This window comes from Strongylocentrotus purpuratus, unplaced genomic scaffold, assembly GCF_000002235.5.
Source record: "Strongylocentrotus purpuratus isolate Spur 01 unplaced genomic scaffold, Spur_5.0 spur5_contig_858, whole genome shotgun sequence".
NCBI classification, from domain to species: Eukaryota; Metazoa; Echinodermata; class Echinoidea; order Camarodonta; family Strongylocentrotidae; genus Strongylocentrotus; species Strongylocentrotus purpuratus.
The window spans coordinates 608,794-635,736 of record NW_022145566.1 but is presented as its reverse complement, the minus strand read 5'-3'; the positions used below and the strand labels follow the sequence as shown (position 1 = coordinate 635,736).

General features: G+C 37.9%; 1 protein-coding gene across 1 annotated transcript; it reads left to right on the top strand.

Moving 5' to 3' along the window:
- The first annotated feature begins 1,094 nt into the window (after positions 1-1,094).
- Positions 1,095-22,841, top strand: LOC115919022 (dynamin-1-like protein). Its single transcript, XM_030997196.1, has 16 exons — positions 1,095-1,302; positions 2,148-2,205; positions 11,915-12,004; positions 13,470-13,591; positions 14,009-14,095; positions 14,932-15,175; positions 15,774-15,841; positions 16,227-16,331; positions 16,603-16,808; positions 17,382-17,502; positions 17,993-18,229; positions 18,684-18,860; positions 19,377-19,586; positions 20,674-20,734; positions 21,477-21,688; positions 22,048-22,841. The coding sequence occupies exons 1-16, from the start codon at positions 1,201-1,203 to the stop codon at positions 22,102-22,104; spliced, it is 2,157 nt and encodes a 718-aa protein (XP_030853056.1). The 5' UTR covers positions 1,095-1,200; the 3' UTR covers positions 22,105-22,841.
- Positions 22,842-26,943: the final 4,102 nt, after the last annotated feature.

Genomic DNA, 26,943 nt, shown 5'->3' with positions numbered 1-26,943 from the left:
AAAGGGGGTGTAGGCTCATTTTTTCATCATGAGAAATAAAAGGAGGGTGTATTCTTATTTTGTCATTTTGTATCGTGAACTCGATCGTAGTACATGTATAACTATGATGAAGGTAAGTAAATTGAGAGGCTACAATATTAATAATTATTTTTAAAGTTACAAAAGTGAAACGGTCTTCCGTTTTGATTCGTGTCCCCATGCATTCTTCCCCAAAAATGTTGATGCATGATGAGAATAGTTTTACATACTGAGTTTTACATGATGATGGCTAGATGCGGATCCATTATAGGCAAGGCCTAGTAAATATACTGAATTAGCAGACGAAGGGAAAGAAAAGAAAGGAGAGGAGAAAATGCGAGCGAGAGAGAGAGGGAGAGAGATCGAGACAGAGACAATGAAAGAGAGACAGACAGACAGACAGACACAGAGACTAGACAGAGACATAGAGAGAGAGAGAGAGAGAGAGAGAGAGAGAGAGAGAGAGAGAGAGAGAGAGAAGAGAAAAGAGAGAGAGGAAAGGAAGGAGGGGACTCATATAGAACAAAGATGGAGAGCGTGAAAGAGAAAGAGGGGGCAATAGGATGCGATAGAGAGGAGATGGAGATATTATAGAGAGATATCGTATCCCTTATCGTATATAGATATATTTGAAAGGGCAGAGAGAGAGAGAGAGAGAGAACCGGGAGAGACCTATTCCACCCTCCACCAACTCGAGTAAAAACTCGAAATGAATACAACTGTAACCAACCAAGATCCAAGAGGGAGAGAAAGTTAGGATATTTCCAGCCGTTTTATCACGATCTACATGTGACCGCTTCCATTAACAATACACACTAACAATTAATACCGGTGTCAGCTACTATAAAAGCCTGTTCCTAAGCCTAGTAATAATGCTTTATTTTTTGTTTTTTATATTTTTACTTTCATTTGTCCTTTAATAGAAAATAATTCATCGAATGAATATTTATTTTCATCTGGAATGAAATGTATGATTAATCTTAATTTTATGTTAATATACCTAGAGAGTAAAATAGATTTTTGGACGAATAAAACATCCCGAAACAGCGGTGGTAGCTGATTGACCTGTACAGAGTATATTAGTATGCAACTCCAGCTGAATTGACCTGCAACTGATCATCAACGAACGAGAAGTATCAGAGATCGAGAAAAGAACGGATTCCGGGAAGAAATATATACGTGATGGAAGCACTAATACCCGTTATAAATAGACTTCAAGATGTTTTTAATACTGTTGGAACGGATGTGATCCAGTTACCCCAGATTGTAGTCGTCGGAAATCAGGTAATTTAGACCGACGGATAATGGTGCAAGCCAGCCAAGCCCAAGTAAGCCAGTGTGCTGTGCCTCGGCCTAGCCTGTGCATAGTCATTGGTGTGGGTGGGTTGTGTCCGACTCGTACTCGACTACTCACTTCATGTATTTGCCGCTCCCTGCATTGTACTGACTCTGTTTAAATGATCGAGCCGACTAGTGTAGAGTGTAGTTACATTTCCTATTTAGTATTTGTATATTTTGTGTAAAAGAATGTCTGAAATATGTTTCTTTCAATTATTATTATGCAGGTACTACCCGACGCCCGGCAGGTCTAGTACTGAGTCAATTATGGTCAATACTCAATATGAATGAATGATGGGGGGTTGTCGATGTGTGTCTGGATGCAGAAAAGAATAAAACCACCACTTTTAACTACAGATTTAATGAAATGGTTGCATCAAAAAGCACTAACCTTCATAAATATTTATCCTGTATAATAATGATATTCCCTCACTTTAAGTCATACAAGATTTAGGAGATTTATCAAATATTGCGTGTAAATTTCAGATTTCTGGATGCACAACTACTTCTGCCATACAAAATATAAGGACTAGTCTGTCCATTTTCTTGAAGCTACTCTGTTCGATGGGTCTACTTTACTATACAAAAATAATGATTAGTTTTAAAAGGCGCGCACAGGGAATTTGCTAAAATATGAATCTGATAATGTGATAACTTGAGCAGGTATTTTCTTAAGAAAACCAAGAAAGCTAGAATCAAAATCTTGGTCAACTTGTATTAGTTGTCTCAGCATTTTTAATTTAAAAGCATGCTCAATGAGTAACCTGAAACTTATTATCATTGATTTACAGAGCAGTGGCAAGAGTTCTGTTCTAGAGGGTCTCGTAGGAAAGGATTTCTTGCCAAGGGGTAAGTATCTACTTAAAAGTTGAAATTCAACCGACAGAAAAGCAGAAAATGAGACAAGAAGACTGAGCAGTGACAGTTTGGGGGACATCCTATAAGTATAATATAAGAGTTAAGATTTTATGAAGTCTTATGACTTTCATTCAATTGATCAAACTTAAATAATCGACTCTGTATTTTCTTTTTTAAGCAACTCTCCCTTTTTTTGTACACAATGTTGTAAAAACACTGCAATTATACTGTGCTGTTGGCATATTATGGGACATTAACCCCATTTTGTACATCCATTCCTCCTTATGAAATTATAAATTATATATGTTTTTCAGAACAAACTTATAGAGATCTACTCTCAAGGGAAGAAATACAGTTGCCAATTTGTGTTTCAAGTATTTATAATTTCAAAACTTTGCAAATTTCCTATTTGTTGTATTAAAAAACAAACTCTCCCCTTAAGAGTTTTCTGCTTTTAAAAAACTAACCTGTTCACAAGACTACTTCTCGGGTCTGTTACTCAAAACGGTCATAAAGGTCTAACTTCTTGGACATCCCATTGAAATGTGTGTTATAGAATACACTTGCGTTTCTATAGAATGTTCACAAACTTAGACTTAAAATGGTTTAGAAAAACTGGCTCCAGGATGATTTCACCAATCCTTAACATTGCGAAAATTGGCAGACTTATCCTCATGTCAGACTATCTGGATATTTTGGTGCTGAGCAAAATTTTACTGGAGGAATGTCCAAAATAAAATGAACACATAATGAAATTGCTTGTACAGTACATGTATTCATTTTTAAGCAACCATATCAAATTATATGAATGGATTACTCTGTGTATAGCTCCCTTACACAACCAATCTAAACTTTAGGTGTACACATAAGTATATTGCTGTATGTATGTGAAATCATTTAGTGAGAATTAATGAGAATCAAAATAGAAATGTTAAGTTATAGTCATAGTCTACTCTCTTAATCACTTAATTGCATTTGATTGAAACTAAAATGTGAGCACCAACCAACACGTTAGCTTCATTTCAGGCACAGTGTATTTCAACTCCATTGAGGTTATAGGACCCAGATACAGGTACATGTACCAGTATTTCACCATTGACTGGGTATTGGGAATGGAAAAGCAATTTGAGGTGAATCTGTTGAATGATGTTTAGTCATGACATGTGCACATATTTTGAATGAAATAATGTAACCATTTTAAGTTTCAATACCCATGTAAGTGGTGATAAACCACATACATGTATGATCCAAATTGTATTATTTAGGAATCCGTCTTGGAATCCTCTGGGGTTTTTAAATGCTAACTGAAGTTTGAACTTTGAGGTAAATCTTTCACCAAGGGAGAGAAACTGATTTTCGTATTTACTCTTTAGCCAAAGCTAATTGAAGTATACACTGAACATTTCTCTCATGAGTGAGTGAAAATTGTCAGAATCCCTATCTCTCTGTTGTTGTCCCTCCGCTTTTCGGAGATCAGCGAGTATATCGCATTCGAAGTAGTAGGCTGCTGTAAATATGTTATAAAATCCTTAGTTGGAGGGTATGGAGTGCAGGCGATGGGCATGAATTTTGTAAAGATAGTGAAGTGTCATCTTTAAAATAGAATCATTGACAGTGGAGGGAAGGTATGGATCATATGGCAAGAGAATAGCGCAAGTCAGATGGGAAGGGTCCTGGGTGTTGAGCAGTGGTGTATTTGGTGCAGAGTCGAGGACATTATGCAGGAGTCTACTGGCTCTGTCGATAAGGTCTTCCAGAAGGTTGACAGTAGTCGAGCAGGAAGCCACAACGTGAACTACGGTATCCTCCTCAAGATTGCAGAGAGGACACTTTGTGTTGGTTGCTTTCTTAATCTTGGTAAGACGGGTTCGGGTGAGGTAGGTTGATGTGAGAAGCTGTGCTCTTATGGTCAGTGCCTGTCTGATTATTGTTGATGGTGGGTCCTTGGGGTAGAGGTTACTTGGGTTGATGGATTTGCCATGCCAGAATGCGAGGGACGACTTGGTGGCAGCTCCTTCCTGTGTAGCATCCTCGACTGCAGCAGAGATTGAGTTCTTAACTCTGCGCTTCCAGGAGACATAGGGAATAGGATTTGTAATAAGGTCCTCAATGGTTGGAAGCTTGTACAAATCCAGGATACCTTTCAGGCCTTTTACTGAGGAAGTGCCGATGCTGAGGGCATGAAGAAAGGTCCGCCGCTCGAATCTGGTGGAGTCGAGGTCCAGTAGTTGACCAAGGAGCAGTAGCTTTTCTTGGCCAATTCTATGGCTGATTGGTATGAGGCCTGTTAGGAGGGATACACTCTCATCAGCAGCTGTGACAGGAATGCCAAGGATACGCTTAAATAGATGGGTCTGTGCACGGTTTAGTTTGGATAACATCGACTTATTGAGGTGTAAGATAGATGTTCCATAGAGCATCCTGGGGATGCAGTAGATGTTCCAAAGGCGTACAGAGAGGAGAGGGACAAGACCTAGCGTATGGGCTCCTACACCGCAGAGGGCGTAAAAGGCATGAAGACCTTTCGAGATGATGCAATCAGTCGGATCAGTCTGAGATGATGACTTTATGATTCCAAGATGAACGTGAGAGTCTTTACGGGATATAGTGAGGTCACCCATGGTCCATTCCTGTTGGCTGTCCAACTTACGAGCATTCATCACCACAACTGCACTCTTGGCGGGATTGATTTTGTAGCGCCACTCTCTTGTGTAGGCTTGGGTTGCCGTGATCATCTCTTGCAGCTGTGATGGTGTGTTGCTGATCAAGGCGACATCGTCTGCAAGCACAATGACACCGGAGTAGCGGCCATTAATGATGCATCCTAGCTGACTGTCTCTGAGCTTCTTGATCAGGCCATCGACAAACAGAGTATATAGCGTGGGAGAAAGGACTCCACCTTGACGAACACCCTGTTGGATTTGGATGGTTTGTGTAACTCTGCCATCCCAGAGGACTTGACTTACCATTCCATTATACAGGTTGCGTATGATGTGCTGGATGTCCTGATCAGCTTCAGAATTCCTTAGCTTATGGAGTAAGCCAAGGTGCCAAACTTTATCAAATGCTTTCTCTGTATCCAGGAAGCAAATATACAATGGCCTCTTTGAAGCTCCTGAGATCTCGATTGTGAGTTGAAGGCACAACGCAGTCAGTTGACATGAGAAGCCTTTGCGGAAGCCGAACTGAAGTTGGTCAGGGATGTCTTTGATGGACAGCTGCGCCTCAAGGCGAGGCCTGATGCAGGTTTCAAGCAGTTTTGTGAGTGTTGGAGTTAGAGTGATGCCACGGTAGTTGCGAGGATCCTGCATACTTTTTCCTTTGCCTTTGTGGAAGGGCAGAATGATACCTGTCTTCATAGAATTTGGGCAGTGACCACTTTGTAGGATAGCATTCAGGAGGAAGAGAAGGAGTCTTTGTGCAATCACGCCGAGATGTTTGATGTGTTCAGAGCTGATATTGTCAGGGCCGCTGGCTTTGCCTGGTTTGAGTGAGTCAATGGCAGCCTGTAGCTCAGGATACTTCAGACGTGATACATGATGGCACTGGGATGTCGAAGGGTCTTTCATGGAGGCACATTGGGTACTCTCAACAGGCATATCTGCACAGTCCTTGCTTTCCTCAGATGAAAGGAGGTGGGAGGGATTATGTGCCAGGTCCGTGAAATACTTGTGCCATCCAAGTATGACTTCTGGACCATCAAATGTGTGGCCATCATAATCAATGGAGGTAGTTACGTTTTGCTGCTTGTTGCCTTTGCTCTTCTTTATCAGATGGTAGAAGAGTGTTTGGTCTGAGCGCGAGGCCTCTTCAACTTGCTTTTGAAGATTACGTCGTTGGATGGCATTTGCTTGTCTCAGGCAACTCCTGAACGACTTCTTTTCTCTCATGTGATCATGATATCTTCTTCCTGTCTTAGCACCACTTTCCTTCAGCCAGGTTTTTCTGGCTTTCTGGGCAGTGTTGTAAGCTGCTTGAACTTGTGGTGTCCATTCAGGTTTGCCCTTTTTCTTCTTGGAGAGAACTGTGTGCGGGAGTGCTAGTGAGGTCATCTGCATTGCCGAGATGAATTCTTGCAGTAGACCGTCAATCGAGGTGTCATCAAGGAGATTTGAGTTATTGTTTTGAAAGATGAGAAATGCAATTCTTTCCATGGGAGTGGTATATTTCTCCTGAATCATTTTGCGCTCTACAGTGTGCCATTTGATTTTCATCCTGTGCAGGGGAGTGCTCTGCATGTTGACACTGATGTGAGTTCGTCTTGCATCTTTGGGTTGAACTAGTCGCCTTGTGAGGACCAAAAGATGATCTGAGGTGTTAGACGTTTCATCCCCAGTTATCTCAGTATTAGAGAACAGGGAAAGCTCAATGGTTGGCACCAGAAAGCCATCAATGCTGGATTTATGTCTTCCATCATCTGCACAGTAGGTATGGTCATTCTCATCACAATGTGCGGCTGTGAGGCTCGTGAGTGCATGCTGATGCATGAAGTCCTTTAAGATAAAACCTGTCTTTTTGGTCTGGTTACTAGTAACAGTATCTGCATTGAAGTCTCCCAGAATGATTGTTGAGGAAGATGGGTAGCTTTCTCTGATTTGTGTGAAGCTTGCAAGACAGTTGAGATAGCCTGCTTGATCATTCAAGGATATTCCACAGGGTAGATAGCAGCAGATTACCACAAGAGTTTCTGAGGAGTATCTCAGGCGGATGAAGGCTGCCACAATTCTTGGTGATTCACATGGTATTTCTTTGCATGTCTCAGATAGTGTGGTCCGAATGAAGAGTGCTACACCACCCTTGCCTCTCGTTCGAGTACTGTAGAAGGAGTCTGTAGTCTTTTCTGCCTGCTTGATGATAACGGAGTGGTCCGAACTGACGGCACTTAATATTTGAATGTTGTCTGTTAGCCAGTGTTCTTGGATTCCAAGGATGTCAATAGACTTAAGTCTTTCTTGCAGAAAAGCTGAGATGGTTGAGAAACCTCTTGTGTTAAAGGTTCCTAGAACAATCTTGGGTTGGTCATTAATTAGTTCTGGTATTTTCACTGGTTTATGTTTGAGTGGAGAGGGTCTAGGACTGTTTGTGTTGGCCGCAGAGTAGTTTATTGCATGGGCGTTGTGGGTAGGAGACGGAGGCTTGAGTCCGTGCATTCTATGATTTGCATGTGGAGATGCCTTAGGCATGTTGAACTGATAAGATCTGGGACGTTCATAGGTTGAGTCAGGATGTTTAAGGCAGTCGTGGTGAGATAGTAGGCTTTCTCTAGAAGGGCAATGTGGGTTAAGGTCGAGGCACGGCCATACTGAAAAACCGGCTGAGCGTTTTGTTTGACACGTGGGGTTTGGACGGTAGAATTTCTGGAGTTGTGAGAATGATTAGGAATGGGAACTCTTCGATCATCCTGGTTAACCTGTACATTCAAGCTATTTTCACTGATGGATATTGGCTTTCCATTCCTTTCTTCATAGCAATTTCTTCTAGTGGTCTGATTATCCTGGAAACGGTCATTTGGCGTTGCAGCAAGTCCTACATGTAGGTTGGTTTCTCTGGTGCCAGAATTCTCAAGTGTTGGTGCATTGATTACCTCATCATCTAAGTTTTTTCTCAATGTGTGCCTGGTTGGGTTCGGTATCGAAGGAGGAGATGCGTGGTCGATCCAGATAAAATGTGATGGAGAGTCTATTTGATCCTTCTTGCAAGAGGTGGGATAGGGGTCCTTAGCTTGAGGTTTTGAGGGAGGCTCTTTGAAGTGAGATTGGTCTATGCCAGAGTTGAGTTTTTTGGGGATAGACTCGGCTTTAGGAGAAGATTGTGCCAGTGTTGTGGCTGGAGAGGCTTTCTTATGCGATTCCCGATGAGGAGTTAACGAGATACCATAGGCATTCACGTTCATAGGTTGCGGGTATGTCTTTCGAGGCAGTACGTGAATAGATTTTAAAGGGTTCTGCATGGGAGTTTCAGGCTTTTTCGGAGGCAAGTTGTGCTGATTGGACTGTTGGCTTGTAGAGGTTGGCAGGCCCGAACCAGACGGACGTTTTTTGTCATATCTCCAGGGGCTACCCGACTTTGGGCTACCCGACTTTGGGCTACTCTTTGAAGACCCCTCCCATCCCCATCTGGCTGGGTTGGAGTATTTCCTGTAGGGGCTTGTCATAGGGGGGTAGGTATTAGGCTGTCTAGGTGAGATGTGTTGTTTTTGCTTTTGAGGAGATCTTTTTGAAGCTTTCCACTGTGAATGCTGACTTTGGGCTGTAGTTTTGAAGGGCTCACGGTTTTTAGTGAGAGAGATCGATGGGGAATCACTACATGTTCTAGAGCGCTCAGGTGAATCCATCTCTAAAAGATCTTCTAGGACATCAAACCGATTGCTAGTATGAGGCTGATCAGCGAAGAGGGGGTCTTTCGGCCTTGCATTATTGTCAATCAGGGGTGCTCTGACATTCCGGAATGGATCATCAGAATCTGTTGTCAGGTTGGCACTTGGGTCAAGCCCATTTTTTAGGCACAGTTCCTGTAGGAGGTCATTTGCAATGATGAGTTTAGAGTTTTCATGTTTTAGATCTCTCATTGTCAGTTTGAGATCGGCAATTTGGGCTTCCTTCACAACCATCAAGTCTTTGTCGCCTTGAAGTCTGCGTAAAGAGGCTTCATTCTCTCTCTTTGTCTGACATAATTCTGTTACAACCTTTTCATGCTCTTGCAATATTGTGGTGTGAATGTTTTCCAAGGATTTTGAGGCAGACTTTGCTTCCTTGAGTGTCTTCTCCAGTGCGCTGCATTTGACACAGGGTTTTGTCGAGTCAGCAGGTGTTTGCAGATCTGTTTTATTCTGAGCAGTGGTCTGAGATACTTCAGTCTGAGTTACTTTGGAGACTACTACGTTATCAGGGATATGGATTACGGTAGTTTGGGTAGTTTGAGCTCTGTATTTCTCATCTATACTATGTATAGGTCCTGCATGGATTGAGTTAGTTTGAGTATTCTGCGAGGTGGGGTTTGGATAAAGTGGGTCTTCAGAAATAGGGGTGTGTTCTTGAGAACAGTCATCCCGAATTGGTGGAGGAATGGAGCATGTGTCTTTCTGTATGACTTCAGTCATATTCTTCTGAATTGGTGCTGGCTGAGAGCAAGCATCACATTTGAAGATTTCTTCTGGGGAAGTAAGTCTGGAGATTTCCGATTGGGAGAGCCCCAGGCATGAGTAATGATGCCAGTTTTCACAGTCAGAACACTGAACAGCTTCTTTGCAGGCATGAGTGAGACATAGCGAGCAGGCAATTGATTTGTCATCTTCATGGCAATTACAGGTTGCTTTCTCTTTGGATGCCCGACAGAGTTGAGAGATATTGATGAGGAGAGTGGAGAGTTCTGCATTCAGAAAGAAGTTTGGGTGGTTTTGCTTCAGTTTGATAGTGATCCAGGGAAGGACTATATCACTAAGGTATTCAAGGTGTTTTCCATGAAGAGCCATTTCACTTGTGCTGAAGCGTAATTGGATTTCGAATTGTTTCCACTTCCCTTGTTTGCCAGAGGTGAGCCTATTGTAAAATGTGAAGCCCACTAAATCGACGCCGGGAGAGGAGTAGCTGGACCAGGAAGCTGTGAGAGGCGTGCCGTGGAGAGGGCTCTGGTCTTTCATTAGACCACAGAGTGTATCTTTAATTCCATGCATCACTCTCTGAGGTATAAGGACGGTTAATTGCATATCTCCGTTTTTACCATGAGCACTATCTTTTACAAGATATTGGTTGATTTTGCCATCAAGGCTATGCCTCTTTTTAGATATAGACTTATCTTTATCTTTATCAGATAGACTCTGGCTATTTTGGTTGCTGTTTCTCTCATCTGGATTGTGTGGTATAGTATCCTCGAGTGAGCTTGGGCTATTACAAGTAGCTGAGACGTTTTTTCCATCAGACATGCGACCTTTGTTTACTTTCTTGGTCTGTACCATTGTCAAGTTTTTTTTTTTTTTTTTTTTTGTATAACACAGGATACTCGTATATAAGAAGAACGCAAATTTATATACAGATGATTTCAAGCACACAGTATATCTAGTTCCAAATATTTCTCTAAATTAATCAGTGTCACAAAAGCATGGGAGAGTACAAGAAAGAGTACAATAACATGCTTAGTAGACTAATCAATGTTTTCAGCACGCAGTATGATCACAATCAGAACATACACTGATACAGCACAAAAAAGAAAAATAATATTATCATGCAAACACGAGTTGAGGATGGAGGTTGTTCATAGAAGGCACGTAGACTATACAAGGCTTCACAAAACATCAAGTTCACAGGCACGGGACGGTAATAGAGGGTACAAAACAAGACTTCACAGTACAGTTACGTTGGCTACATACATAGCAGACAGTACATACTAGACAGAGTCAGAGAATTGACGAGTAGCGGGTAGATCTACGTAGAGATGGTAAAACACAACATGGAGAACATAAAGTACATACCATGCACAGGGCTCTGGAGCTATCGAAATATATTTGGTACTCAGCCTGTAATTATGCCTCGGACTTGGAGTCTTGTCTTTGCTTGGACTTGAAGTTTGAACACAATCAAGGCAGCGGCGGCGGCGGCGGCCGGCAACGTCACTAGATCTAGATCAATTCTAGACTGGAACTGTCTATCTCACTAGCAGCTGTCTAACTCAGAGTTTAGACATGTTCTCCAACACATCAGTGTTGATTTGGGTTCGGAGATCCACACTTTTTCTTGTGGAACTGTAGAGTACCACTCTCACGGGAGGTGAGGCTGGTGAGCAGCTAGCACCTGATAGCTGATCAGCTATATCAGGGATGAGATGAACTGTCCCAGACAGCAAATGAAGTGTATGGGACTGTATTGAGTTTTGGCGCTTTTTATATAAATTTGCAAAGTAAAGTGAGAGTGGATAAATTTCCATATATCTAACCCAAAATTATTTGAATTAGCTGATTAGATATATCAGCAAATCCCTAATCAGTTTTCTAGCAAGAATTAAACCAAATGACTATTCAGAAACAGAAAATATGATGAAATTTAGAGCAGCAAATTTAGAGCAGCCCATCGCATGCACAATCCATAATCCATCATCGTTAATTACCCATTTCCACTGTCCTTTAAAAGGTAGTTTACTTCTTAAATTCTTTGTAATGAAAATGAATGTGATGTCATGAAGACATTGTCATTTAATTGACTTATTTACAAAAAATATGTGTCAGATTTGCTGAATGATGGAGAAGTGCTTTGCTTGTTCTTAATCTTGTGCTAGGGCAAGGTCTTTTTATTGAACCATTTTCAAGGAAAGAATGCAATTAGTGGAAACAAACTTGGTTAACTCGTCACCAAATATCAGTCATCTGCCATTATTCTTAAGGTTTTTTTTCTCACTTTATAGAACTCAACCTTGTTTTATTTTTTGGTGAAGTTTGTATGGTACATAACATTTATTTAGTTTTGCTCAAAATATAACTGAAGTACAATATCATGAACTTGTAATTTTTTTCTCCAGAAAACGCATACCATAGAATAATGAAGTAAAATAGCATACTTTTTTTGTAATCATAGATACCACTGAATAACCATATGGATTATATGCTTTCACCCGTTCTTAGAATGAGTCGTTCCTCCATTATCCTTACTAAATCTTGATGTAATACAAAATATTAATGTTTTAAATGATTAACATGTTTTCTTTGAAACAGGAAATGGGATAGTGACTCGCCGGCCTCTGGTCCTGCAGATGGTCCATGTTGATCCTGAGGATAAACGAGGAGCAAGCGGAGAAGGCGAAGGTATGTAGGATGTGGTCTGAATATACGCTACCTGACAGTGTAGTTGCAGGATACATCACATGCTCTCATGTCCAAAAATATAAATATGAAATTGACATGCAGTTTTATCAAATATAAAATAATGGAGATCAAAAAATTTGGTAATATCATATCATTACTCTTATTCCAATTATTCTAGTTATGATATGGCAACAAAATGAACTTCCATGTTCTCATTACAAGTTCTGAATCGTATGAAATATCAGTTTGAATATAAATTCTCTAAATCATATTCAATGACACTCAATTCTTGTAAGAAAGAGTTAGTTTTGTGTGTGTATGTGAATGTCTCACTCATACTGTTCTGAGAATATAACATACATGTATCATGTACATGTATATTTTGTAAAGTTTAGTAGTCAAATTTGGTATTTAGAATTAATATGTGTCATTCATGTACACATTGTGATGCATGTTTCTATTTGGACTGAGCTAAGCATTATTGTCATGAGACTCAAGATCAGTTTAACAGATGTACTGTACATGTTAGGGCATGTCCTCAATGAATTAGTGCTTTTGGGTTTTTGTAACTTACACTTGTGTTTATTTCAACCCTGTGTCCTTTGTGGGCAGTGACAGGAAGAACTAATGAGGGTGAGTGAACAAAGGCAAATGTCGTTGAATGAGGACTTGCACATTGTAGCATGAATGCTTGATTTGAGCCACATGTGTGCAGTAGTAAATGGCACTTAATTTTTGTACTTTTGTCATGTTGATTGCATATATTAAATCCTGATCCACATTCCAATGATCATGCAGTATATTCTTTGCTGGCTCATCAATGTTTTTTATTAATTTGGATTGATTTTTCATTGATTTAGAAAAAAAGAAGGAACATTGTGTTTTCGTTATATCGATTTTTCATCATTTATATTTTTGATGCAGCTTTGGTATGAGTTTCATTGTTTGAGAGTATGTAGGAAAATTGATTCAACCAGCAATGTTAAATTTACTCTGTTTTACAGATAACATTAATGATCGAAGCATCTGAAATATTGTGGAAAGTCAGGCTCAAACAGTCTATTACACTCAGAATGAAAGAGAAGGTTATGAGCTACAGTATTCAGAAAATATATTTCCCTCAAGTTGTGTAAAGTATGTTATCAAGAAGTTTTGCTCGGGTGAATTTTGTATGTACGCCATGTGTCTATATTTTAGTGTTAAGTTTACTTATGTTGGATACTACCGCAGTTATTTTCTACCTCTTTGAGTCTCATCCATATGTTTTTTGAAAAATACATCTATTCATTATTGGTATTAATTTCTGTAACATGAAATTGTAAGAGAGCCCTAAGAATTCCATGTTTATCAATTTCCTTCCTATTTTTCTTTTGAACTATTACTAGTCATAACCAGAATATTTACATGTATACCACAGTGAAAATACATTTACATGTAAGTGATTTTGTTTCACTATTCCCTGTAGAAGAGATCACAGCCGATGAATGGGGAAAGTTTCTGCACACCAAGAACAAGGTCTACACTGACTTTGAGGAGATTCGAGAAGAAATTCAAAATGAGACCGATAGAATGGCAGGGACCAACAAGGTAATCATCTTAACCTTTTTATACTGCCCAGACTGTGCATACATTGTGTGTGGTTAAGCCTGAATCCGATGACTGGGTTAATAATATGTAAAGCGCTTAGACACATCGTTTTATCGCTGTATTGGCCACTGTATAAAAGCGGAATATTAATATTATTATTATTATTATTATTTTAAATTATCGAGTGGTAACTTTTGCAAACAATGAAGTCAGGAGATTCTGCATGGTTGCTGAAAACACAACCATAGAAATGGGCATTCATGATACAATTTGTATTGAATACATTTTTTTTCTTTTTAGCAATCACAAAGAATTTTCAGAATATTGTATTTATAGATTTTAGATTTCTCTTAGATTTCAATTTCAACAATTTGAATCTGGAATTGTTATTATTTACATCACTCTTTCTCTTTTCAGGGAATTGTCCATGATGCAATTCACCTTAGAATCTACTCACCCAAGGTTCTTAACTTGACGTTGGTTGATTTGCCAGGGCTAACCAAGGTGAGTGACTATAGCTTTATGCATTTATCTAAATCCTTTTAATATTATTGGTTTTAAATTATGACTGATAATACAGTCAAACCTGTCTATAGCGCCTGCCCAAGGGAAACAAAAAAATGTGGTCTTGGTCTCTAAAGCAGGTTTGACTGTACCTGGAATGTATTTTGGTTGTCATAAACAGATGGTGTGTCTGAAAGTTAACCCCCCCCCCCCCCCCAAAAAAAAAAAAAAAAAAAAAAAAAGTTTTGTCACCACTTGTACCATGAAAACTGGACTTTGAGAGTGCCCAAATGGATTTTATGTTTTCAATGTCACCACAGGTACTGCTAGATTTTTGTATGGAAGTGTTTCAATTGACTATGAAATTGTTCATGGTATGTTGAGTTAAATTAAAAACTTTAATTTATTCTCCAATGTGTCATAGTGATTTTATATTCATTCTTGTTCTCTGCAACATTGTAATGCTGATGGCTACATGCTGTGTTACCTTGAGGTGGCAGTATAGGTGACCCAACCTGAGGACATTGAAACTCAGATCAGAGAGATGCTCGTCAAGTACACCGGCAATCCCAATTCCATCATCCTAGCCGTTACCTCAGCTAATACAGACATGACTCCTTCAGTACCTCTCATTAATTTACAGTCAAACCTGTCTATAGCGACCGCCCAAGGGAAACACAAAAAGTGGCCTTTGTAGACAGGTGGTCTTTGTAGACAGGTTCCTTTAGTACATGATTCAATAAGAAACTATTTTCAAGGGAAACAACAAATGTGGCCTTTGTAGACAGGTGGTCTTTGCACTTTGACTGTACAACCATATCTTTTGTTCCCTATAGGTTCCTGTTGGTGACCAGCCCGAGGACATTGAATCTCAGATCAGAGAGATGCTCGTCAAGTACATCGGCAATCCCAATTCCATCATCCTAGCCGTCACGTCGGCCAATACAGACATGGCTACCTCAGAGTCTCTCAAGTTGGCCAAGGAGATAGACCCGGATGGTAGGAGGACCTTGGCGGTCATTACCAAGCTGGATCTCATGGATGCTGGCACCGATGCTGTGGATGTACTGTGTGGTAGAGGTAAGGCATCCATCTAGCTGTAGCTTCTTCGTCCTTGCCTACATGTCTTGTCATCTTGTTTTTCCTGTCTGTTCTACAACCACCTCCCTCTGTTTCCTACCCTTCCGCTCTCTCTCTCTCTCTCTCTCTCTCTCTCTCTTTCTCTCTCTCTTTCTCTCTCTCTCTCCCCCCTCCTTATCTCTCTCTCTTTCTCTTTGTTTCTCTCTCTCTTCTTTACTATCAAGAACTTGACTAGTACTCCATAAACTACCTTCCAAAGTGCTTGCATCATGTGCACCTGGTTAGATATCTTGGATATGCAGTTCATCAACGAAGGGATTTAAGCCTTCAAATATAAGCCCTCTTACCTGGACTGCATAAATTGTTATGCCTGCTGTACTACCTTTCTATTAGATTTAATTAGTCCCCTTGTATTTGAAAGTGAAAACATAATGATGAATTGATAAACTGATATTAGTCTATAAGACCTTAAGGATGAATGATCCAAGACCATGTACAATAATTACTTTTAATTGTGAATAAGAGAGAATCCTAATAAAAAATAATTTGTTGCCCTTTCGTCATGTTTGATGGAGAATGCTTTTGTTTCTTTTAACAGTAATTCCAGTCAAACTTGGAATCATTGGAGTAGTCAATAGGAGTCAAATGGACATCAATAACAAAAAGGTGAGTAAAACTTGATCTGAGAAGTCCTATGTTTGAGAAATTGTGTAGATTACAAAGTGTATATCAAGACAGGATAGTGCAGATCTCAATGAAAACCACCTTGGGCAAATATGTCTTCAGTTGTGTACATTGTGTAAGTTTGTAAAACTCAGCTTTACTTGTTTTGTTCTATTGTAGTGGTTGTGGTTGTTGTACTATTTTTGTTTGCAACATTAAAAATTCATGAAGGCAATCGAAATCTCATTTATTAGTAGGTCATTAAAATTAAAATTAAAATTATTTTCATTAAATGATAAACATATTTGTTGTAACTTTCCATAAGTAAGTCTTGAAAAATCTTTTCAATCACATTTTGAGCATCATCTCATGATTGTTTGATAACCAGGTCATTGATGATGCTGTGAAGGATGAATCAGCTTTTCTACAGCGGAAATATCCAGCTCTTGCCAGCAGAAACGGTACTGCTTACCTAGCCAGAACACTCAACAGGGTATGTATCTCAAATATAAGATTTTAATGGACACTAACAAGATTCAGCTATTATGTAATGTGGAGAGAATGTCTGTCATTGCGATGATATTGTTGACAAGGATGAACCTGTAATGACTTCTGATTGTGGTGATATGATTTTGATATCTTTGCTGCAGGAAGCAAAATTTAGAGATATTTGAAGTCATCAAGCATATACAATATCATATTATCCTTTCATAAATTGTTGACACCAAGGATGTTTCTAAATACAAATGCATCTTTCCCTGTAGCTACTGATGCACCATATCAGAGACTGTCTACCTGAGTTGAAGACCAGGGTCAACGTGATGACCTCACAGTTCCAGCAGCTCATGGCTTCTTTTGGTGAACCAGTGGAAGACAAGAGTCAGACCCTGCTCCAGATCATCACCAAGTTTGCTTCGGAATACTGCGCAACCATCGAGGGAACCTCAAGGAACATTGAGACATCAGAACTGTAAGTCATTCTCTTTGCCTCTCCCTCTGTATGTAGGTTACGATGATTGTATGCTAAAAAACAATACTTCAACCATCTCTTCCATCATATTTTAAAGCAGGACTGCACTAATTGTAGCTATTTGCGCCCGCTATGTAGCCAATAATGCCTATAAAGCGGTACCTGTTGATCCCCCATAGTCCCCTATTTCTTAATTTAATTGAGAGCTGATTTGGTGAGATAACCACCTGCTAAGTGACTAGCAGAGAGGTCTAATCCCTCCTGGTTAAACTAGTGCAGATAGGCTTTAATGATTTCAAATGATTATTTCTTTCTTTTGTTTAATAATTAAAAAAAAAAAAAAAAAAACTTTAACCATTCCATACATACTCCATGAAAACAGTGTAATTTTTGTTTTTATAGCGTTTAAAATCTTAAGATTTCCTGGTTATATCATGATAATTATTTCTACCATTATCCTAACACTTAAGTTGCAATGTAGAATTTGGTTGAATTTTAGAGTGAGGTAGACAAAATTATGACTAAACTTATAATGGATTTTGTTGTTGTTGTTGTTGTCTTGTCTCTAATTAGATGCGGAGGAGCAAGAATCTGCTACATTTTCCACGAGACATTTGGAAGGACGTTAGACAGTATAGATCCACTCGGAGGACTTAGAACGATAGACATCTTAACTGCCATTCGCAATGCTACGGTAAGTGTATAGAGACATATCATTCCTGTTTGAACTGATGAATCAAATAGTTATGTACTAAATAAAACGGTGTCTCATTTATCTTGCCCTTTCAATTAATATACAGAAGTTGAATTGAGTGAATTCTTTGAAAAAAGGACGACAACAGCTCATAAACATTCACGTTAGCAGTCAAATGACTTGGTTGCTGAGAATAACATATACACTTTACGATATACATAAAAAGGTGACATTATGAATAAAACCTACCTTTATTTCACATTTTTTACAAAAAAACATCATGCAATGGAAAGATTGAGAACACTGCCTTTTAATCTAAAAATCAGTAAGTGACGGATATGTATATGATAAGTTACCTATCAATTAGATTAAATGCCATAGTGCTAGAGTTATATTGAAGTAAACTGTGTCATGCAGAAACCAGAAACCTCAATGTTGCTGGTTTTTCATATCTGACTATTTCTAATGATTTTGTTCTGAACTTTTACAGGGTCCTAGACCAGCTCTATTTGTTCCTGAAGTATCTTTTGAGCTGCTGTCGAAGAGGCAGATCAGACGACTAGAGGAACCCAGCATGCGTTGCATCGAGCTGGTACATGAAGAGATGCAGCGTATCATAGCACACTGTGGAACGCAAGATCTCTTACGATTCCCAAGGCTCCATGATCGCATTGTAGAAGTTGTAACCACACTGCTCAGGAAGAGACTACCAGCCACAAATGCCATGGTATGAAATAGTTTGTGAAAATGTAGAAAACACTACAGAGAGGTCTGTGTTTTGGAATGGTCCCGAAGTAATTGTTTTTTAACTTCAATTGTTGTTATGAATTAAGTGATGTTCTAGTATATTGTGCACTACTTTGGCAAACTGTCACCATCATATAATGTTAAAAATATTCTATACAACTTCATGGTAATCTTTCTTTCTTGAGTGTGTGTATTCCTGAGAAGGGCTGTTGGTAATCTTTCTTGAGCTTATAGTTCTAAAGAGAACTATAGCATCGGTAGGAGAGGGGGGGGGGGCTCTTATAAGCAGTATCTATAGAATATTTGTTGAAGAAACAAGAATCAATCATTTGCAAACTGTTTGCATAACAGTGATATAAGGAACAATATGGAAACACTCAGAAACAGTTTCATTGTTACATCATTTACCCATTCTCTTCTGTGAATGCATGCAGGTTGAAAACATTGTTGGCATAGAGCTGGCGTACATCAACACCAAGCATCCTGACTTTGCTGATGCTAGTCTGGTCAATGTACTTGTAGAGCAGAACGATAGAGAGAACAGCAGGAAATCTACAAGACTTGCAGAATCGGTACCTGAGAATAGAGAGAAGAACGACAAGCAGCCAAAAGTAATTCTTTCCCGCTATCTTTCACTTGTATTTCACTCTCTTCCTCGTTTTCTTTATTCGATAGGCTCAAGTCAACTTTCTGTAATCTTAAGTACAAGTTTGTGCTGAGAATTCAGCCATGGTAGTCACTTTTATCTCTTGCTGCAATAATAGGGAAGTTACAAAAATTACACGCAACATTTGATTTTAACTGAACAAAGATGATCCATTGTATTCCCTTTACATTTCATCTCCAGTTGCATCTTATACATATTCTGTGTTAAGGATTACTTCAATGACTCACCTGTTGATATATTGGTGAATCAATTAATATTTTTTTTGCAGGATAGTTAAATGATGTACATGCATTTCAAATTTGTTTTTTCCAGATTATCAAATTTATTTATTTCAAGCATAAATCAGGTCAATTTTTTGTATTCATTGTTGGATTGAATAATATCCAAGTTGTCTTTCGTCGCTACTTTTGGAACTATATTTAGTGTTGTCGCCAATTTGAGCTATTCTTAATTTGCACAGTTACAGACACCTCAAACCACACCGCTAGACGGGGCTCCCCCTAGGTTGGATGGTAAGGAGAGTTCATGGGTTCCTTCATGGGTGAGAGGAAGTGCACCTAACCTGAAGTCTGCCAGCTCAGATAACCTGTCTGCTACCAGTACCCCACCACAGATGAGCAGTCCTAAAGTGGAACGGAAGAGACCAGGCATCAACCTGCTACCTGATGTCGTGAGTAACTTCATCATACTAGTTGGGGCAGGGTGGTATGTACCAGAATTCGACCTGATTTATGCTGGAATGCATAATAATAATAATAATAATAAAAACATTGCTTAAAAAGCACTTACCACCGAAGTCTCTAAGCGATATAACACAAAAAATAGACTGATAACAAATTACATATTAAACAAAACAAAATGGTGCAAATAAACCTACAAATTACAATACATATGACATATGCATCAATGTGAACAGGGCAAGTTAATCATCACAAGCAATTTTGAATAAATGTGTCTTAAGACAAGTTTTGAATTTGTTAATAGTTTGACAGTTTTTGACATTTAAAGGTAGTTTGTTCCACAGTTCAGCAGAAGTTTTGGAGGCAGTAATGCTACCATATCTGGTTCCATCAGTTTTAGTTGTCTTGTGAAGATGGCTTCAAACGGGAGGGTGTTGTATAAGTTTGAGATCTTTCATCATGAAATAGATTCCCATTTAGATATATATGTGACCTTTTCATGAACCAGATCCTTTGTGTATTTATTTTGTAGTGTTGGTGTAAGAGGAAATGAAGTTGTACCACATAATCAAGTATTTAGTATTAGTATTTTTGGAGGAAACTGTAATATTACTGTAAAGTTTAGTCTTTAGTGACAGTACTCAATCCTTTGGCAAGAGGCCATTGATACATGTTAGCTGTTGTAGCCATAGCCTTGCTCTACAAACGGATGACTAGCTCTTGGAATTACTTGGCTTGTGGTCCAGCAATCAATACAAGTGGTTAATGTAATTAGTTCAATAATAGAGAAGGACACTTCTTTCCATAGAGTCTGCACTTTGGCATTGGTCGTTGGATTTGCTATTCTTTGTGTTTGAGATTTGTAATAACATTCAAGCACATTAATATATGAAGAACAGGAACTTTCACAGCTGAACAGAAGCTACCCTACATTTTTATAGCAATTTTACATTTATCATATTGAATATTTTTGCCAGAGGAAAAAAAAAGTTACTAGTGTCATCTGAAATTATATGTATTTTGATGTTTAAGATATGCTTGACATGTTTTCTGTTTGTTTATTTATGTATCCTTCAGCCTGATGTACCAGTTTCTAGGAAACTTTCTTCAAGGGAACAGAGGGATGTGGATGTTATAAGTAAGTGGTAGATGTATAAGCAGTACTCCCTTTTTCTTCTGCAGAAAAAATAAGAAGGCAAGACCATCGTACCTGCATATCCTGGAATAATTAAACAAATATGAATTAATGAAAATATGGAATATCTCATCGTCACATTGCACTTTGTTTTGCTTTTAAGCCATCACAAGTGCAAGAACCATGAGTTGAATTTTCTATGTCTATCCATTAGTCTATATATCCTTGTACATAAATGAGTATGAGTATGACCATGCCGAGATGAATAGATATTTAGCTCGAAATGTAGAGGATAAGAACAAGGTCCTTTTTTCTTCTTTGAAACTTGAAGAAAAAGAAGTATCTCAGAAGTAACCAAAACTTCTTTCAGAGATAGGATGGATTTTATCTAAATGGTTTATGTACTTTTAAAGTTATAATTAAAATAGCACATGGAATCCTGGAAGTGGAATCGCATGTTACTTTGAACATTACATCCAATAGTTGATAGATATTGATAAAGGAAGTAAAATGGAAATGGTGTAAACAAATTACATTGCTATTTGATTCGAACCAAAAATTATGTCAGGGTTCAAAATTATATTACAAATGTAAATCGGTCTGTGGCCAGAATGTGGATATGCAATAATCATCATAGCATTTGTAAACATTTCATCCTGTTCTTTTAAGTTCTGACATAAGTCTTGGTTGAACATACATAGGAAGATGAATGATTTATCGTCCTCTTTCTGATATTTTATTTCAGAGCGATTGATCCAGAGTTACTTCCTGATTGTGCGTAAGAACATCCAGGACAGCGTCCCCAAGTCCATCATGCATTTCTTGGTGAACCATGTGCAAGACAACCTTCAGAGTGAGCTGGTAGGACAGCTGTATCGCCAGAAAGAGATCGATACGTTGCTCAATGAATCGGAACATATGGCACAGCGAAGGAAAGATGCTCAAGAAATGTTACAAGTAAGGACTCTGTCTCCATGTTGTGTTTCTTTCAGAAAAAAGAAACTTCACATGTTGATAAGTTAAGCCAACTTCTGCCAACTTAGTATACTCCTCTTACTGCTCTCTTGCTTGTACCCTCTCCAATATTTTTTCCTTGATGTACAAACTTGTAAATTTAATCCACCCCTCCTTGACTGAGAAACCACAAAAAAAGCTGGTCTCTTTGGGGTTAAGGAACATTTACACATACACATACATAGTCGATACAGTGTCTAAAAAAGTTCATTTATTTTCTACTTTTTATGAAAATCTACTGTGTTTCATAGTGAGCGTGTGACTCTTATTTTGCAACCATCTTTATTCATTTCTCTCCGCAGGCTCTTCAGAAGGCGGGTCAAATCATCAGTGAGATCAGAGAAACACACCTGTGGTAGATAAACCTCACCCACAAAGACGACGCAACCACTCATGTAGCCCTATCAATACAAATTATGTAGAAACTGAGAAATGATTATTGAACAAATATGTGAATTTTCAAATATTCTACTTTTATTTATGTTTTCACCGACCTTGATCTCATGCTAACTGTATATTCATACCGAGTCAGTACAAAGTATTTCACAAACTTCTGTTACTTCAGAGTGTTTTTTTGTGACATGTCAATCTCAAGTGTGTTATATACATATACTATAGTGAAGATTTGGTCAGGAAAGGTTGATCCTTTGTAAATTTTCATGAGATAAAGGCAGTAGGGTATTAAGAATAACAGTTGGTGTATAGTTCTATCTACTTCATACTAGTTCGGGAACTCATTTATGGTTGCTCTGTCGGTATATTTGATACATCTGAGCATGTATCACTAATGATATTGGCCATGAGATTTATTATTTGTGAGTGTTGTTGAATACACGACATGTGAAATACACTTGGTAATGGCACTTCCCAAGCTTACTCTTCCATGATGCAGAACAATGCTCACACCCCTGTCCCCTAAACGTGGCGATATGTTTAAACTTAAAACCTCACATCGTTCGGTTTGGGCTGATATGTGATATTATGACAACAGAAACTAATTATTTTGGTCCCATTTTGGGCATTTTGCTAACATTTGAGAAAATTGGGTTTCAGTCACAGTGCATGAGTAATCGCTCTATCTTTAGACATGCAAAAATGAAATGTAAAATCTGTTGTAAGACTGTTATTTTGCTAAATTTAGGCAATATGGTGTAGTTGAGTCAACTTAGGTTCATTTAGTGGAAACAGATTGCCGGAGTATGAAAGTCATCCTCTAAAGTCATCCAAATAAGCCACTTTATTATCCCAAACAATAATTTTGAGGATAATTCAAATAGATATTAACCTGCATAGTTGATAGTTAAAAAAAAATTGTTTCCTTTCATGTTGCTTGAATCTGAAGTCATGCCAGTGAATCATAGCAGCATTTTGTTGACTACAAATGAATTTCTCCAATGTGGACTACAAAGTTTTATGTAATATTTATTTTATACTTCAGAAATGCATATGTGGTCAAGTAGAGACTGCAGTTGCTTGCCTTGCCCTTTTAGTGTATATGGTTTGGCTATATTAAAAAAGGTTTTTCTTTATCCTTATCATTTTGTGATATTGTTTGCAGTTTCAAATGATGAAAGAAGATTATCTATATCATATAATTTTTTTCCATCATGCAACTACACTCTCATAGTGAACATCCTATTGCTCTCTAACCCTCATTGTATTTCTTATACATTTATTTGAATTGTAAATGTTGAAATACTAAGTACTTCATATGATAGTACTGCTGTGTAATACTCCAATTAACAGAAATATATATTATTTTATATGTCCATGTGTTTATGCATGGTGTAATGGTTCTTTATGTATTTGTTTCGTTTTTTCCTATTCCAAATTTTGCTATGCAATTCCCTTTAGTTCAATTCTAAATTGTATAACCAATGTTTGATTCTCCTATTTATTTATAAGTGGTCCCTTCTGTATACTTCTTGTGTTATATGATCTAAGAAGTATTGGAAATGAGTACCTTAGAGGCTGTTCACACCAGCAGAGATAGCGCGCGCTAGACCGCGCTATCTCTGCGGTGTGGGAGGTACAACGTCGTTGTATCCACGAGTGTGGTCCACGAGAGATACCGCGGTCTAGCACGCACTAGAAAAAAGGGGGTGCTACGATAGACCGCGCTATCTCATGGCGGTGTGAACAGCCTCTTAGATAGATGTATGACTACTAGATATGGAGTGCCCAGTCATGTACCCTGTTAACCCACTAAACCAAGCAGACTTATACAACAAACATTTGCTGTGCATATCAAATGGCATATAGCGATATCTAATTTTACTTCAAGTTTGGCATTTCATTGTCGGTTAACTTAATATTTTCTATAATTCACCTTTTGCGAATAACATGTATACATTCAAGAGTATTTTTTTGTATTTTTGTTGCAAGTATTTCATTACACAAAGCAAAGTGAATGCCGCATTAGAGATTGATATTACATTATGACATCTCTATTTAATTGCCAGTAAAAATTGATAATGTAAATGATAACTCTGTAATTATGGGATACCGGTAACCAAATTTTAAAGTAAATTTATTAATCTGATATTTGTGCATTGTGCTTGTATGCTATATTGTATCATGCACTCAAGTGCAATGGTAGTGATAATGTTAAAGTTGGGTATAGGTTTTGAAGGTGTATAATAGTGATATATATTTCAATGATGTGTATCTTATTTGAAGGGGCCATGATGATGTAAATATGAGAATTGAAATATTCATTCATAATATGATACTTTGACTAGGTAAACACATTTTTGTTTCATATAGAGCATGTATAATATCATAGGTATAAATACATGTACCGGTAGATGCAAAGTGCTTAACTGGATTTTTTTTGTTATTGTCCCTTCTTTTTCTTTCTTTTTTGTTGTCAAATATGTAAAGTTTTGAATGTTTATTTTGTGTTTTGTTTTTCATTATCGACTGTTGCCAATTAGCATTGATAATTAAATGTTTCATTTCAGAGGACATTTAAGTACATGCCCCCCCCCCCCCACAGAAAAAAAAAATGATGTCAAAATGCCCTTTCATGAGCTTTAGTTGTTTTGTGCAATTACTTTATGGGGAATACAAAAAAGGTTGTCTCTTTGGGAGGGGGGGGGGGTGTAATGGATTTTTTTTTTGTAGATTGTGTCTTTCAGTGGCTTGCAGGATTTTATTTTAGAATTTGTTCATCAAATAAATATTAAACCTTATTTGATGTGTAAGCATGAAATTAGTAGAGTGTTGAATGAATTATTCTTTTCGGATAACAGTGGTAAATTTAAAAAAAAAGTGTCTGTCAAAATAACAAGCCGTCATATAAAGTGGCAGGCACACATTCGGTCTTAACCTCGAATACGAAGGCAATTAAGGGACTGAGAAAACTATATTGACAGGTGCAATATATATTTTTAAATTGTTACCTGTAGTTTTATCATTCTCTGTAATGAATAAAAGTTACATTAATTTTTCTTCTTCAAAGCTCTGCATTTCTTGAAGTTTCTAAATTAACCTTCCCATTTTAATAGTTTTCCTCACCGATACATTATTAAATAAAGTCAAAACCTGTCAAGGTGCTCTTTTTTATATACCAATTGTAAATAAAAGACTGAAATTGCCCACTGTATGTGTGCTGGGGAAAATATCAATTGCCCCCCCCCCCCCCTCACTAATTTTTATTTTGAGGGATCTAGATGTATTGCACCTTCGCTTCAGCAAGAATTATCCTCATTCTCTATGGCACTTACTATTTACAATTTACCTTTAGTTTTCAACTTTTTGAGGGAGCAGTAGATGATCCATCCCTCTCAATTTTAGGATAAATCTATTGACATTTCAATCTGATGAGTAGAATACATTTCAAGTATCTGTAACTACTGTTGCAACGGATATGTGGGTTTTGTTTTATATTTCCATGGCTATGCCATGATTGCTTGTAATGCTGAGTAATCTTTCAATTATTGGTTAGGGTTAATTTAATTGTTATTATTTTTTTAACTATACATGTATGTTTGTGATGGTAACCTATGTAAAAGGCTGCATTGTCACAGATGCTTCCATTAAATGTTAATGTGGGTTTTTTCTGGGACAGTGGCACTGGCTCATGCAGATAATATATGAATATGTAGTGAAAACAAAATAATTGCAGTATTTTAATAACATGACTGAAGACATTTATTGTAAAAATTTATGAGCATTACTGCAAACACAAGCTGTTTTGAAATGTGGACGTGAAAAAAAATGATATATTCGAAATATATGAAACTTGACTTGCAACCATATTTGAAATTGTTGTTGATTGTGTTTAATTTGTTATTTGTCATTGTGGTGATCACATGTGTAACATATATTATTTTCAGCATTTGTGATTTTTGAGTAAAATACAATATCAATGTAGATAAATAGAAAAGAGCAACAAAAACAAAATACAGGTGCCAAGTCCATGCCTGTTTTGAAAAATGTCGGACAAGCCCAAAATGGTTGAAAATTATCAATCTTTCCCAAATGTTGCAAGGGGGTATCATTATTCTAAAGCATGGACCGCTTATGAACGCAATTGCCATGCTTTGTTCATAATATTCCTGTCTGGGGATGTAGAACACTGAATTACAAAGAAAATCAAACAAATCATCAACATAATGAAGACAAAATGTGTGTTTATATTTGTTTTACGATTCCTCATCGTTTGCAATTGAATTTTCCTTCTGTTAAAAGTTTCAAATTCCAGCTGAAGAGAAAGATAAATTAAATCCATTTTCTCTATTTCTACCGACCAATAAGGCAAAAGAAATCATGAAGAATATACTAAGGGTGGTAGCCGTCTTGTAATGCAAGACTACCTAAGTATCAATCTTAAAAGAAAGCTCGCCAAACAGGTGATATTCCGGCTCTCTATGATGATGCCTTTGAGCAGACGACATCAAGCGTCGCCTTGAGGTTCCTCCGATCACCAGGCAACCCAGTTCGATCACACCTGCTTCTTTGCAGAGCCTCGAGACGAGTTGACAAAGAGTCTATAACTCACAGCAAGACGGTTGGAGACGAACAGTAACAGAGGCAGGTGTAATAGGACGCATCACTTGATTTTGTTCTCTCAAATTCAATAATCGGTAGAGGTATATTATGAAATATCTTGAATTAATTTTATTCATACTTATTTCCGTTTTCTCATTTGCTTCTCCGTCCTCTCCGCATTCGCTACAAAAGTTGCATTCTTA